Genomic DNA, 16222 nt, shown 5'->3' with positions numbered 1-16222 from the left:
ATTATCAGTTTCACATTAAAGTTTGTTGTAATAAGAATACTCATATACGCTAATTTATTGATTTTTTACAAGTTGAATTCCCATGGGGACACTTAGCAACCACTGTAATGAAATCAATCATTTATTATTTTATTTAAAGTCGCGTTGAAACATGGTAAACCACGCAACCCAAATGGGAGCACTAGTGAGGAGCCAATATATCGTGGATCTTTTTCTCATAGGACACCTGGACGAAAATCTCAGAGGCATTTTCCCCATTCACAGATTGAACATCTCATGCATAAGAAATTCCCCTTTGAAATGCCGCTAAGTATAACAATGAGGTATCTGAGCGGCTCGAGTGTCGACGCTAAGAGAGCAATTGTACGAGGAAGTAAAAAAGACCTGACCGAGCGCGAAAGGGGCTCTACTTTAAAGGTAAGCTGCATTCTCGAACAATCCTCACCTTGAAGTACTTGTCCGGTTTTCGAGAACGTTCATTGACAACCCGTCTCTTTGTTTTGATGCTCGACTATGACAAAACGTGAACGTGCATTTCAGGAAGAAAGGAAATAGTTAATACAAGCGCGATACTACGTACCTGACGACCGAGTACTGTCCAAATATTTCGTATTAAAAATCAAGCTGATTTTCGTGATTTTCATTGGATTTTCAAGACAGTTTACGGTTTCATCTTGAGTGTACGACCTTGGACGACCACGGCCAATTTCTATAAAAATAAAAAGCCTGCCCCATGGCAGTTACGATGCAAATGAACTAAAAAATAAGCTTTTTCAGGCGTAATTTATAATGCATATTTGATGCCCCACTTTTTCCGACCCAAAGTGAAATCTTGAAGCGCATTCCAGATTGGCCAGTGATTTTCCAGGACAGAGACAGCGAAACCAACGAACCCAATTGGATTATGCCACGATGCTCGATAAAAAGATTCCGCAAAAGTGGGCACTCCCTCGATTCTTCGGCGCTCCGTGTAAGAGCAACAAAGCATAGGAAATAAATAAGCTTCGAGGCATTATTCTCACGCAACTGCTGGGCTACGGACGAAAATTCACGTCTAAATGCATTATAGCGTTCCAGCAATCGCAAATTGTTTAAAAGGTGGTCGAGTCGTCGACGCGCACAGGCGACTCTATATTTATGGGCTCGCGGACGTTGCCGCGGGGCGTGGTATATAAGCAAGCATTTGTATTATCTACGTGCATGAATGGCAAAGCCGTCGGCTGCTCTTTCTCTATCGTCGATGCAGCAATAAAGCTCCTTGATCCCGTCGACGCGCGGAGGCTGCAGTGCTCACGGAGTAGCAGAGCGGTGGGCATGAACCTTCGCAACCTCGTATAAAACGCCCCTCTCGAGCCTGCGCCAGCGCACTCTTTCTTTCATCCGATCGTGCAGCCTCTCCGTTTTACGCGATGAGTGCTTTCCTCGTAAGTGTTTTATTATCTATATTAATTTGTCGCTCATACCTACTAGTGCTACCGGATTATTTTTCTTTTATTAGTATTCTAATATCATCTCTCTGACTGAATAACAGTGAATTAAGCGTTATGTAATTGACGTATACTCAATTTAACGAAATCAACTCTCAAACTGTGACATTAACGTCTTATAGTTTTATTATGTGTGAATATTTTTATATAAATTTCGAACCAAACTAATAAGTCTTCGACTACTGAAAAATATTCTGATTCGTAATTACAAAAGAAACCTGATGTTAGCTTACTTTATTTTGCAATACTTCAATTTTACCTCTAAATACATTGATGTTTATTACTACAATAAGCTTTTTAGTATATATCTACGTTTAACGGACTTCGTGTGATGACTTCAGAAAGGAATTCATGTTTATTAAAAAAACATTTTGAATACAGAATTTCAATCGAAACTTTAGAAAATGCATGTAGAACCTTTTTTTATAGGGGTATTACCCAGTGTACAAAGGACAAAGGTTTTCGATTTATTGTTATCGAAAGAGGATATAATAAGGCACAACAAATGGGCAAATTGAATAAGCAGCAGTAAAACGTACAAAATCTCAATTATGTCAGAGCCAACAAAGAGATTTACACAATTTTATTTCTCATAGGAATTGTAACACACTCTTTTTACTCTTCAATAATACAGTGTTAAAACGTGCTTACAGATAATAATTCCCTGCTTAATGGCAGTGACAAAATGTCAAGTGGTAGATTCGCAGAACGCCGCAATTCTGCGAGACATGCGCTATCTGCAAGGTGACGGGACCTTCGGGGCAGCGTACTCTCAGGAGGACGGAGTCGAATTTAAAGAGGAAAGTGACGAGTATGGCAATCGCCGTGGCTCCTACTCCTACGTCGATCCCACGGGACAAAGGCGCACCGTCCATTACACTGCAGGCGTTAATGGCTTTCGGGTATGCATGCATTGCGGATTTTGTCATTTCATTTTTGTCACGCGCCGCGTGGGAAACTCATACGTCGATCCAAGGTGTCAATTCACCATTCCTCGCGCATATATGATTTGTCGCTGTAATGAACAGAGTCGCCTTTGTATGGAAATGGCTTTTCAAAGTTCAGCAATCTTTTTCGCGTTGCGTTTACGAGTTGCGTCACTTGGAAAATATGCACTGATTTGACGGCTGCATATGTTAATACGAACTCTATCACTTTATTTTGTTTCAAGACTTTATTTCTTGTTAACTTATGTTCTTAATAAAATAGATAGTCTGTCAAATAAGTATATCTATCATTTCTGATAATTGAAACATTCATTCAATGCCATACAACGTGGTTCACATTCAAAATCATCAGACCGTGTTATCTTATGCTTACTATAATATAATATCAATATATTTTAAGTCGACAAGTGGAAATATTGATAGGAGCAAGCCAGTTCGCGTGATTACGCAATACGAGATTCCTCAGTTCAAATAACAATTGAAAAGTTATGTAATGAATTCTCATGGGATTAGATTTGCATAATACCCCAAGTATGATAAGTCATGAATGGTAAAAATATTCGATTTACTCGAATGATATGAAGATTTGAAAAAAGCATAAAAAACTGTGAGATGCCGCATCGAGCGTACTTCTCACATCGATTTACTTTATCGAGCATTTTTGAACTCTCGCAAATAATGTAAATGAACGGGTACTCCATAAAAAATATTTTTTAAATAAAAATATTGTAGAGCGAAGACTTACATTTCGTTGACTTGCATCAACAACAAAAGTATATTTTATTCCGGATATTGCGACTTCGAAAATTGCCTTTCTATTTACGAATGATGTATAGGCAAGCGGTGACCATATACCAGCACAACCTCCGCCCACGCCACCGAAACCGGAGTACGTGCCGCTGCCACAATACAATCCACCTGACTACAAGCTGCCTCTGACTCCTTCAAAACCGCCGCGATACCAGTTAATTCACCAGCCTTACAAATATCAATACGAGACGCAAGAACCTTCGTACGAGCCTCAACCTCAACCCACTACACCACCGAGTTTTCATGCTGTACCAATTCACGTAACCGCTAGGGTACCACCCGCACCACGACCTCGTAAACCATCACCACCACCTCCTCGATCTGAAATCGTAAGTTTTTATATTTTAATTATACAAGAGTATTTTTTGCTTTGAATTATTTCAATGCTAATGGAACGATTGCTAATTAATAAGAAAAATATAGATGGATTTTTCTTTCTTTTATTTTAGATCACGTTATTTGGTTTATTTTTTTTTTTTACTTTTATACAAGATCTGACATATTATTAAAATAGATAACTATTTATTCGGCACGAAATATACTGTTTGAAAAATAAATGAAAAGCAATAACCAAACGATCACAATATTTTAATAGATTTGATTGATTGATTTGATTTAGAAATTCTATAAAAAAAGCTACGTATATATATTTCAATAAAATGTGTATATGTAGCCGATCGTGCCAATAGTTTCTGATGATAATTCAACAAAGATATCAAAAAACTAAATAAATGTTCCTTTTTAAATTCATTTTTCATAATCATACTCCTCTTTAAATCAAAGCAAAAGAATACTCTAACGAACACAATTAGAAATGCTTCCAATGACCGGTATTTTCAAACCTGGTATTTGCATTTCCAAAAAAAAAAGAAAGCGTTTATAAACTAAATATTCAAACCCACGAACGCTCTCTAATCTCCCAACTTCAGAAGCGAAATGGCCAGAAGATGCCAACGCTTAAAATAAAGTTACAGTACCAGGCAACGTATCCAGAATACCCGGTACGCTACGAGCCGGGATATGAGCAACCAGCACCATTAGGGCCTGTGGTACCACAGTACCATCGTGAAATTTTGCCAGCTCAGCCACGCCCCACTTCACCGTCTTACTACTACAACGAACTCACGACCCCGCCATCCCGAAGATTTTACCCGCCAGGTAAACTCGATTTCAACAGAACACCCGATGGTTTCTCCTACACCTTCAGCAAGAGTTGAAAATGTCGATGAGCCGGTGAAGGGGATTGTATACTTTTAATGACGATTAATGCTCCGGGTGAGAGGATATTCGCTCGTCTGCCTGTCTGTGTTTTATCCTTTTTCTACTCTTTATTTATGGTGTAGCCTTTTCTCTCCTTTACATGCCAAGTCGGTTCATGCGAGATGATATCTTTGTAAATCACTCACGATAATTGATACTTTAGCGAGCGACTGCTCTGCGCTTGCACGACTTATTCAATTTTTTCAAAACTCAACAATCACTGGACGAATTTCGCGACTGTGATATAATAAAATCCGTATCCTGAGAATCTTTACAAATTATGGAATCTATACTTCAATACTCGATATATATAACACGAATGCATCGATCAAGTTTTAATATTTTTTGACAATGTATTTTCTCATGCACACATGGTAATATTATCTAATATATTATTATAAAAATAAGACTATCCTACGACCAGCTTATCTGCAACGATATGTAAAGTATTGTCTTACAGGTTATCAAATAAAGAGTCGTGAATTAAAAAATGAACATTTGTGCTGATTTGAAAAAACTTTACCAAGAAATCAGTGCACATATAGTTAACCCCTTGAAAATTCTTAATTGGTTTTCGAATAACGACCTTGTAACTTTTACTTTGGCGCATCAAAGGAAGAGGTTCGTGTGCATCTAAAAGATCAAAGTTAACGATTGGTCTCGAAAAACTCGTGGGTGGCTTCTATAAATTTACCTTCTATCGAGAATGACTTTCAAACTACCTCGTTACGAACTTCAACTTATGATCACTTTCATTTCGTATAGATACGTGCATAGACAAACTGTAATCAGTTGATCTTTCCTCATTTAGTTAGCTTTAAATTTGCCGATAATTTTGCTTGAAATAGTTGTTAAACGAGATCAAATTATATAAAGCACTACTCGTGGTGCATTGAAAATAGCCGAGCATGTAGGTTTTTACATAATTGGCTCGTGGAGAGCTTGCGTGTAAACTCGACGATGACGCAAAAGATCACGTTTAGCACGCGAGAGATGTTTGAGTAGGCCAAAAAAGTCGAGAACATCTGCTCCTTATAAATTTCACATTCTCTCTCTCTCTCTTTCCTTTCCTTTCCAATGACTCGATGCACTTTCATCTACTAACCTTTGATTTAACTCGTATAGTAATGTGGCGCAACACACGGCAGAGTCGCTCTCAAAGTGCAATCACGCCCTCGACTCTCTGTGCACTGTTATTTCTTTAACTCTCTTACACTTCTCTTTTGCTCTCCGATTTCGTGGGAAAGTCACGCGTTACTTAAAAATGTCCGTACTTCGATCGATCATCTCCATAACTCCTTAATTGACCATAGCACGAAAAAAACTCGCTCATCTATACAGGTCCTCGACTATGTTGTGCGATTTCTATTCATTTACACAATATTGTTTTAAGCGCACGGATGATTGCATTACTCGCAATACTTGCTTACACTAAAATTCACACCTGTATGTCCGCAGACCGTCTGTATATACCTAAACAACGTGTCACGCGAGTACCTGAAATACATCTTCAATAACTAACAACTTTGTTCATAATATTTTATGACTTATTGAGCGTAGTTTTAAGTTGCTAATTGAATAATTATTTGAACTTTAATATATTCATGTCGTAACGCACCATCACGACCAGCACTACTGCATATCTTCATATAACTTAAATTAATGCTTGCGAGTCAAAAATAAAGTATCTAATTATGAAATATTATTATTATTAACAAAATGAACATTCTTTTTAATTTATATATTTGATAAACAATGAACATTATGTAAATCAATATTTTTACATATCTAAATGATATTAACTCGAGAACGAAATTTCAAACATCAGTCTAAATCAGATGTTCGGTAAATTCTTGATTTCCGATAACCATACAAAACGTTAAATTCCCATGACAGCTAAAGCTTAGTTACTATATGTGTGTGTGTGTGTGTGTGTGTGTGTGTGTGTGTGTGTGTGTGTGTGTGTGTGTGTACACACTGTAATATGAATGCAACGAGATAGTTACACGATGACAGTGAAAGTATGTGGTATCATGCGATCATTTAAAATTTATAATTTTTGTATTATCTTACATTAACCGTATGACAAAGAAAGTCTAAGATTCTTGTTTTGGAGAAGATTGAAACTTATTAGCCGTAAAACGAAATTTTATATAATCTTTAAATTTGTTACAAGGTCGAGAATTTATAATACTCGAAAACGGCATAATAGTTACTACATACTGTAAAAATTGTCTTGCGTGGGATGACCTATTTTATTTTTTATTTTTAAAATTTTAAATGTCTGCCACTCGTTTTGGACACAAGGCGTCTGATTGTATAAAAAAATAATTGTGAGTATTCTTTTAGAATAAACTAAAAGAGACGGAAACCATTAATTCAAACAAACATTCATATCAGATATTAATATTTAAACTATTTGCCAAATTAATTTAATGTTGCTAATTCAACATCATTTTGACTCGTGAGTATTTAGCTATATATTAATAAATTTTATTTCACTACGTAGAATTACAATTAGGCTATGAGCCAACTGATTAATAACTAAGCATTATATAAAATTTATTAACGACGATAGTACGATTTTGGGAAATAAGTGCCAATTTTTGGAAAAAGTGATTATTTTGATCAGATTTATTTATAAGGATACAATAGACATATATCATTATCGTGGTTATGGCAGTCGCTCATTGACTCAGTTTAGAGCACTTTTTATATTCAGCCATTGGTAGGAAAGTAATACATGTCAGTACAAGATTGTTTCTACAGCAGTTCATAAAAGTATGGCAGTTTATATTATAGATAATTGTAAATGTCAGAGGTGTTAAATTTCTCTCAAATTTCTTGCAAATGAGTGCCTCCTCATTATGCTTGAATTTGTATTAAAATGACAATTTTAAGCAAAAGGCACCGTAAAAACATACACGTTTTATCTCACAAGATCCATATGTACATATATCATTCAACAATTGAATGCAATTTTTCAATACAATTTTTTGCAATAATCATTGCACAAATGTTCCACATATATTTTCACGACCTTAGTATAATTTCCATAAAAACAAATCGTTTGTGAATGGTAACATTTTTATATTTATACGCAGAAATTTAACTGATCACATGAAAAAATAAAAATGGAAATACTTATTGCGAGGAAGGAGGCACAATAATCTCTTACATAGAATACTGTATTATGCAGAAAAATAACAAAAATCTTCAAAACAACATATATTACTACTTGTTGCAAATACGCTTATTCGAATGGAAGGAAATGCTTGATAAATATACTTTATTTTGTTAAAGCTTTAATAACAATTGGAAAAAATTATAACTCTCCAGCAATATCTAAATGTTTAGAATTTAATTTTTTATACAGAGTAAAAAGATTTTCATCTTAAGTTGTTTGAATTATACTTCAAGATATTTTTCCTAATTCAGAAAGGTATGTTTTCAATATGTGATTAAAGTAACTATCATATTTACAGTTTATATTTAAAATGAATAGTTAAACAAAACAATCTTATTTTGGATAAAACTATAATCGTATGTAAATAACAAGTAAATATCAATTTCGTTGTTCACATTGAAATCTCTACAATCGTTAATTTTTGTTAGTAAAATATTATATTATGGAAACAATACTTCAAATAAAATGCTTTAAGATATCTTTGAATGACTTGAAGTTTTAGCCACAGTCAAAGCAGTAACGAAGTATTACAATTAAAATCACAATAAGTAAATGAGGCATAAAATGTAAAAAAAATTGTCATTGATTTCTGTTCTATGTAGAAATATGTATACCTATATTTTGAAGTAACGTTTTGCTTCTTTTCATCAGATTATTATGCAACTCTAATTATAAAAAAAAATGCACGGCCCTGAATATGATTCGCATCAAAATAAGTACATTTATATTCATAAAAAATAAATTCTACATTTTCTAAAGCAGAGACAGTTTATATGAAATCTTGCAATTTGATCAAAATAAAAATATAATTTGAACAGTGAAAATAGTTACTGTTAAAAATGATAACAGCTATATTAGTTTCTAGTGGAAAACACTAACTGATGGCTACGCAAAAAGCAAATCTCTTGTCTGCCAAAAAAAATGTCAACAGTCCAAATATAGCTTGTAGCTTTATCGACTGTCAGCGCAAATCTGAAATCCTAGCTCTAATTTACAGTAGAACTCGAATCGAGGGCACATAGTTTGGCTGCCGACGAGCTCGGTTCTAGCTACATAAACCGGAAGGATCAACAAGACCACGAGCGATGAGTTCAGCAGTTGCGGGGTCTTGATGCTTGTTTGATGCTGCAGCAGCGGCAGCTGCTAATGCTGCCTGTTGATGAGATGCATGTGGCTCAAAGTGCGAACGTACATGCAGAAGAAATTCCGTTTTGTCCGTGAAATCTGTACGACACATCATGCAGTGGTGCCTTTCAGATGAGTACGGTTGAGGTGGTGGCATCGAGCTTGGAAAGTAGGCTGCCGCGTGTTGAGGTGGACCAGATGCTTCTAGATGTGACCTGGAAGATCGATACATGTAGATTATATTGTAAAATGAAATAACTGATCGAGCGGTACCGATAAGGAGATAGATTTACACTGTTCAGATAAAAGCTGATTATTCATCTTTTTAGCTATCTAACATAGCAAAACATATATTAATAATATTTTAAGTGCTACTTTTGAAATTGCGCATCGATCTATTTTGAAAATTTTATCACTCTAAAAATGTGAAAACTATATAGATATTTTTTTTGGTTATATTCTTAAAAGTCTTTCATTATAAAATAGATATTTATTAAATTATTTTTAAAACCCACATGATAATGTGTAATAATTACATCTTCTTCCAAAGGGTATTAAGACTTCTTTACGCTATGATTATTGATATTTCCAGGATTAAGGTCATTTTTGACTCTGCAGAGGTACACCTTTATTCTCTATAGTTATGAGAAGCATACAGATAAGTCTATTCCACTACTATTATTATTGAATTTTAATGAAAAATTTTCATAATCTAGCTAAATGACATTCGTGTGAACACGAATAAAAATTCGATTAGTATCTCAAGTTAATTATCTAAAGGTCAATTTACAAACAGTAATAAATACTATCTTTTAATCGAGCTACAATAATTTTTCTAAACATACGTCAATCAAGTGCATAGCGAAGCAAGATGTTTGATTTTTAACAAAAAATTTAATTTAAACTAAGTAACATTTTATAACTTTCTATTCTGTTATGAGATCACGATTTCAACGTACCTTGCGTGTTGAGACCACTCTTCTCTTGTAGCTAGTACTCGACCACAAAGTTCACAAGCCCAACTAACGGTTTCTTCTTTCGATTTCTGAATATTATCAGGACGAGACTGTTGCGACTGGGATTGCTGCTGTTGTTGAGATGTCTGCTGCGATTGCTGCTGCTGTTCATTGTGCAAACTATTACTTGTTGGCGTCGATAGTGAGCCAGTGCCTGGCCGATGTCGCAATTTGTTCATATGAATGACCAGTTTATCCCTTCTCGCGAATGCTTTGCCTGAAAATAAGAAAATATTATACGTCGAAGATCTTGGAATAGATTTACTCAATATCCATTTAAAAGCTGTCATTCTCACCACAAACTTCACAGGAATATGGCTTTTCACCTGTAGAAGAAATATAACATGTTTCAAGATCGTATCTATTCGGACCTTACAATACACATACCTGTGTGGATTCGCATATGAATCACAAGCTTGTCTTTACGCGCCAAGCCTTTGCCACAAACTGTACAAGAGAACGCTTTCGATGTAGGTTCACCAGTGTTGGTTGCTTTTGAGACTGAGCCCGGTCTGCTATTTGCGTTACTGCCATTACGAAGAGGTTGTTGGTGATTTATGGGTGCTGAGGGTATTCTATTATTTACAAATTGAGGTTCCGTAGCTCCTGGAAAGGCTGACATTACAGCTCCTGGCCTCATGGCAGACGAATAATCTGGAGACCTGTGCAAGAGCATCGTTCGGAAAATTAACAAAATCTTCACTTTGACGTTTCAATTTGATAATTCGCCGTGAACTGACCAGGTGCCAATGGAGCGCAACACGCGTACACCATCGTCGTAGCCAAGCCCGTCGTCAGGCAGCGTGAAAGTCGGATTCGGAGCTTGCGGTGTGGCAGAAGTGACAGGACTTGTCAGTAGCCTCGCCTGGGCGGCCTGCTGTGCCATATGCTGCTGAACGGCCGCATGGGCAACGGCGTGCGCTTCTACGTAAGCCGAGCGCTGGTTGTGTTGGCCGTTTGACATTTTATCTTTCTCGCTGGTCTGAAATTGCAATTTCACGGTTGACTATTCTCAGATCACTGCGATATATTTTAGCAATTAGATCATTAAATCTGAATTAAGACCACGTAAAAAAATCTGCACGTTGTCGCGGACAAATATTTACACGCACTTATATATCAAGAGATAAAATCGAAAAAAGGAAGACAAACTAGTTCGGACCTACATCGGCGAGCGCGTAACGTACGACGACAAGTCGTGGCATCGCGCAACGATCTACGTCGGACCGAGCCACCGCGGGGCTGCTGCTGCTGTTGCAGTAACGAGCGGACGAAACAAGCTCTCTCTCTCTCTCTCTCTCTCTGCGATCTCTCCTCTCTTCTCGTGAACTCGGATCTTTTCTCACGAACGAGAAACAAGCAAACAGAGAAAGAGAAGAAGCCAGATAGAAGAGTATGGGAAGCTAAAACGAGCATCGAAAGTATTCGTACGCTGTAAAGTTCGGTGCGAGAAGAAAGAGGCTGTAACCGAAGTAGCACATCACAAAAGATGCAAAGAATAATAATATCTTTGCAGATTCTTTCTGTATTAATGTTTGTTCTTTTTTTATTCAGATTTAATGTTAATTACCAATCTGACAATCTGAAACAGTACAATATCAACAAATCGGAGACAAACAATACCACGGAAATTTTTTCTGAGACTGAAGAGTTTAGAGAAAGCAGTTTGGGCATCATTTGTCTTCCGAATCTTCAGCTCATGCATTCCATACGCAACATCGGTAATATCGGCTTGAGTTGCAACATCCGAGCAAACGTAAGCATATATACAGAGCAGAGAAAAAAAAAGAACGAACGGAGTTGGTGAATGCGAGTGTGTGGTATTATGTCGGGGGAGGAGGCGGGGGGGGGGGGGGGGGGGGGCGACGTCGCCGCGAGTGAGAACGCGCGCGCACCGCGCGCTACGCGGAGACGAAGGTCGGCCAGAGAGGAGTATCGATCCTCCGGCAACGACCTTATGCACCGATATACGTCCTGCGCCGATACTATGCAGCCAACGCTCTCTCTCTCTTTCTCTCGCTCTCTCTCTCTCTCTCTCTCTCTCTCTCTCTCTCTCTCTCTCGCTCTCTCTCTCTCTCTCTCTCTCTTCTCCCTTGCGCTTTTCTCTCTCGCGCGCTGGGCCAAAGTCTCGACCTGTTTTATTCAAATTTCGCAATGTTTCTTTTTAATTTCCGTGTTTTATGGTCATTCCCGTATGCACTGTTGAATTATTTCAGGATGTTATACGTAGACAGGATTATTACTTGTACTTTTAAGATAGTGTTAAATGTCTTGTTTTACGATGTCCTGAATTGCAAGGCTTTGCTTTTAAATAGTATTCATTATTTATAAATTGGTAGCAGTAGGGCTTATCGGGCTTATCGGTACTGAAATATCAGATTTTGAAACTTGTAGTATAGAAAATAATCCGTATTAATTGATTTAATTATTGAAATCCGCTGAGAGGCGACTATATTATTTTATAAAACCTTGAATTTTTGTTAAACTGAAGTCGTTATAATGTTACATTTGAGACAGTTTGGATATTGAATCTTATAATTTTGCAGGAAATTTTAGGAGTCATAAAGTGGTTTGAATTAAGTATCGATAAAATTAAATCTTAAATAAAGCATACTTTATAAATCACAGGCAAGAGAAAAGTACATAGTTTACTTGTATGGTAAGAGTAAAAAAATGATCTAGCGAGTTCAAATGTAAACTGCATACTTTTCGGCATTAAATTTCATAGTAAATTCACTGTATTGTATGCATTGGAATATTATTTAATAAAAACAGTATCACTCGTTGTTGACAAACCTGCACATACACAAACAGTCATTTGAGAAGCACTCCGTTTGAATCAAACTCCGAATTCAGTAAAAAAACTGATGAACCACATCACACCGTTGAACAGTAACAATAAAGCACATTCGGAATCTAGAACCACAAAGAGTCAAATACAACATACACGAGCTGCTGCAGTCGACGTGGTTTGCTCGCGTTAGCTCCCGGCGCAAAACTGACATATCTCGTGTACACTCGCACGGAAGGAGAACGAGGGAGAGACGAAGAGATTCTCTCTCTCTCTCTCTCGGCGTGGTCCTGCGTGCTTAGCTCCCTCCCATCCGTTCGTATGTCTATCTGACTGCGCCCTTTTGCCCGGGTGCCGCGCCACCGTCGCCGCCGCCAGACTGCGGCAAAGAGCGAGAGAGAGAGAGAGAGAAGTGCGCGGTGCGTCGCCCGGCTGACCTTGACACTGACATTGTCCAAACGTTACTCGCAGTTAGGAGTTACATCCAGCACCTCCTCTCTGCTATGCACTCCTCCCCGAATTACCTCTGACGTCTCGCGAGCTTCTACTTTTGAAACTTCATGCGCCGTGAGTTCGTTTAACTTCTTAGGACGGACACGTGTCGACGCCTATACACAGCAGCTCGAAGGATCCCTAGGCTAATGATATATTGAAATAAAAAAGCTGCCCGATATTGACCATTTCACAAGATTTTATTTAAATGTCTTACTGAGGTGCACTTAACTCGTTCTACTTGAAAGCCATGTGCATGAGAAATCTAGACAACGACGCCTGACAATGACTACGTTATTCCGTTGCTGAAATTTATAGATGCAAACAATAACTTTATTGCTCGCGGCAAGTGTTCTATGATCTCTCGAATTGCGATGCAGGTACAGCGCAAGAGTCCGCAATGACAAAGTATATATCGTATAATTCGCGAAAAATGTACGAGAAGAAGGCGAGGATGCGAAAAGGGATTCCCCCTTTTTTCATGGCTGAAGCCACGGGCGAGGAACAGGTTTTGCCCGCGGAGCCATGAAGCAAAGCAGTAGTAGCAGCAGCCGCAACGTCGGCACTGGCCGAGGCTATGTGCGCGCGCGCGACTGGATCGTTAAAAACGTCCTGCGATACCTGCGGGCGGGCAGTATAAAAAAAAAAGAGAAAAGAAAGAAAACAAGGAAGAGGGAGATAAAGAAAGAGGGACGCCGAATTTTTTACTGCGCGTACACGTATGCCTACACTATATATAAGCTGTACACCTGCGGCAGTCCGACGAAACTTGATACTGCGGTTTGATGTAACGACGATTATGAATTAACAGCGTTTCGAAGATATCTGGGTCGATCTGCCAAACTGCTCTTTGACTGCGGACTCCAATTTTGTTCGTTTACCAAAGAATTGCTGTTTTCAAAGAAAAATTTAACTGCAGATTTATATTTATATCGTTGCATGTAAATGGTTTCTATGTATCTAACTGAATTTTAAGAAACTCTTCCAAGAACAATATAATTTCTACGCTGGATGATTATCTCAGTCTCGCATTACCTTGCCAACACGGATTATATTTCACAGAGAAATCGAATCAACATATGGTTCTTATAAAAAACGCAGGAAAATTAATAATCCTTTAAATTCTAAATTAACAATAAAGTAATAACCTTTGAAATTGAGAGAATACTTTTACGATGAAAGAAACTTTTTATCAGATAATATTTGCTTTCGCTGTAGGAACAAAATGAATTAGCTTTTTCTGCCAATTTTATAATTGAAAACGCAAACTTTCGTACTTGATGCAATAAAAGTTTTGACATAGTTAAAAAATGCAAACTAAAAAGAAAAAGACGGGAGGTTGAGGCAAAAAACAATAGGCTTATAGAGTACAGCGGATCGAGTGTCTGGCTGAAATTGCGGGAGGTGAAGGCGCGCAGGTGAAAAGTATAAGCGCGAATGCATGCGAGAGGAGAAAGATTCTCGGATAAAGACCAAGTGGAGTCGGAGGAAGCTGCCGGCTAGACGTGTGCATGAACAAAACGGAAGGCTTGACTTTCGCTTTCGCGGGGCGTAAAGAGAAGGGAGTAAAGACCAACCAGCCGACTCGATCAATATAGCGTCGCCTGCCTGCTCGCCGCCGCCAACCGCGAACGCGATGCGATTGCAGCAACACCCACACGCGTACCCACGTGAGTCTCAGACGACTACTGTGCCCCGCTTATCCTTGCCCCAAGGCTTTGCTTCAATAACTACGATTGTTCGTCTCGCTTGCTCTTGTATCATCCATTTTTATCTCCAACCCAAATGAGCAACTCATCATTCGTATTATCTTCTATACTCTTGGATGATATCGAAATTTTAAAAACGAATCAACTGCTTTCGCAATACATATTTACAGCGACTTTGATCGCTGATGCTCTAAAAACTATTTTTTACTTATTAATAACAAATATCCGTGTATTAATAAACAATTTCGAAGATTTTCTTTCATTTTTTATCGATCGATTGTGAATTTTAAACATTTCCAAACCCAGGTATCCTATTAAATGTATTATAAATATAAATATTAGAATTACAATAAAATATTGTCGATTACCTGATTATTCATTGAAGCAAGGGGTTTTAAACTATCTGCGTAATTTTTCAAAACTGATTCAGTAGTCATGCAATTTATCCGAAATTCATAAAACATATCTAATTTGTACATGCATCTTTGACAAATATTTTTGGGTAATGCATCTTCTTTTGTTATCTGAAAAAAATTTATCATTTTATATTTTTTCCGTTTCTATAATGGATAATAAATTCATAAATAAGGAAAAAAATAACAGTGGAAAATTTTCATTGAAAATAATATCTTATCTTATGTATTTAAAATTATAAAATATCCCTATTGGGTTAAACTAACTGGGTTAAAATTTCATATGTAGGTTACATTTTTTTTCATAGAATTAAAAAGAAAAAATAACGTAAAAATAAGTCTTTTTTTAATCGCATTTCGTTATTTTTATTATGATAAAAAAAGTAGATGAAACTGTAATATAAAATTAAATTGTAACATTTGTAAACTCACCACTGTTGGTATACAAGAACGTATTTTAAACAACAATTGTCTTTGCTCGCCTTCTTTGTCAAATATTTGCATATGTTGATTACTTTTGAGTGAGCAGAGTCTACACAACTCATCGAAATTAAAATCTTCATTTATTGCCATTTTCAAACGTATGTCTATCCCTATATTTGTATCTTTACTAGTATCATTAGGTTATGATTTTATATTACTGAATAATTCACATAGTTTTTCCGATACTTTACTACATTTTAGGCTATGTATCCGAATAATCAATATTCGTCTACTTTCGCGACAACGCAAATATAAAAAAAAACTAACAAGACGATTTCAATAAAAATAAACAATAAATGTTCAATGGGGTTGATCTAGTATACTGCAGTAACGCTGCCATTACTGCTTAGGCTTGTTTGTCCTTCTTGCACCATATAGTGCTTCTCTAAAATTTAAGTCGAGCCATCTACCGTCAAATCTCCCAACCACGTACACCGTTTCCTACTGAAGGTCAAATAGGTGATATTTTGTTTTCAACCATATTTTATTTTATTACACTCAG

At 37.0% G+C, this 16222-nt stretch overlaps 2 protein-coding genes across 2 annotated transcripts; one reads left to right on the top strand and one right to left on the bottom strand.

The window, feature by feature from the left end:
• Window positions 1-318: 318 nt before the first annotated feature.
• LOC131663078 (uncharacterized) lies at window positions 319-4461 on the top strand. Its single transcript, XM_058933169.1, has 4 exons — window positions 319-417; window positions 2141-2389; window positions 3271-3573; window positions 4174-4461. The coding sequence occupies exons 1-4, from the start codon at window positions 319-321 to the stop codon at window positions 4459-4461; spliced, it is 939 nt and encodes a 312-aa protein (XP_058789152.1).
• Window positions 4462-7126: 2665 nt separating this feature from the next.
• On the bottom strand, window positions 7127-16040 carry LOC131663113 (zinc finger protein 865-like). The gene is made up of 7 exons (XM_058933218.1): window positions 15670-16040; window positions 15193-15348; window positions 10573-10814; window positions 10220-10494; window positions 10129-10158; window positions 9776-10049; window positions 7127-9031 (listed from the first exon to the last, which is right to left on the bottom strand). Exons 1-7 carry the CDS (start codon window positions 15808-15810, stop codon window positions 8737-8739), a joined length of 1413 nt encoding a protein of 470 aa, XP_058789201.1. The 5' UTR covers window positions 15811-16040; the 3' UTR covers window positions 7127-8736.
• Between the last annotated feature and the right edge of the window lie 182 nt (window positions 16041-16222).

Source organism: Phymastichus coffea, unplaced genomic scaffold (assembly GCF_024137745.1).
Source record: "Phymastichus coffea isolate CEN01 unplaced genomic scaffold, Cenicafe_Pcof_1.1 PCOF00031, whole genome shotgun sequence".
Lineage (NCBI taxonomy): Eukaryota > Metazoa > Arthropoda > Insecta > Hymenoptera > Eulophidae > Phymastichus > Phymastichus coffea.
The sequence above is the reverse complement of the archived record's forward strand: the minus strand, read 5'-3'. Positions and strand labels throughout refer to the sequence as shown.

Bases quoted from the DNA above. Each gene is read 5' to 3' on its own strand.
- LOC131663113 (XM_058933218.1), bottom strand. From the start codon at position 15,810: ATGGCAATAAATGAAGATTTTAATTTCGATGAGTTGTGTAGACTCTGC. The intron at 10,159-10,219 runs GTATGTGTATTG...TTTCTTCTACAG, and splicing joins TCATATGCGAATCCACACAG to GTGAAAAGCCATATTCCTGT. The intron at 10,050-10,128 runs GTGAGAATGACA...TCTTATTTTCAG, and splicing joins ATATTCCTGTGAAGTTTGTG to GCAAAGCATTCGCGAGAAGG.
- LOC131663078 (XM_058933169.1), top strand. From the start codon at position 319: ATGAGGTATCTGAGCGGCTCGAGTGTCGACGCTAAGAGAGCAATTGTA. The intron at 418-2,140 runs GTAAGCTGCATT...ACGTGCTTACAG, and splicing joins AAAGGGGCTCTACTTTAAAG to ATAATAATTCCCTGCTTAAT. The intron at 3,574-4,173 runs GTAAGTTTTTAT...TCCCAACTTCAG, and splicing joins CACCTCCTCGATCTGAAATC to AAGCGAAATGGCCAGAAGAT.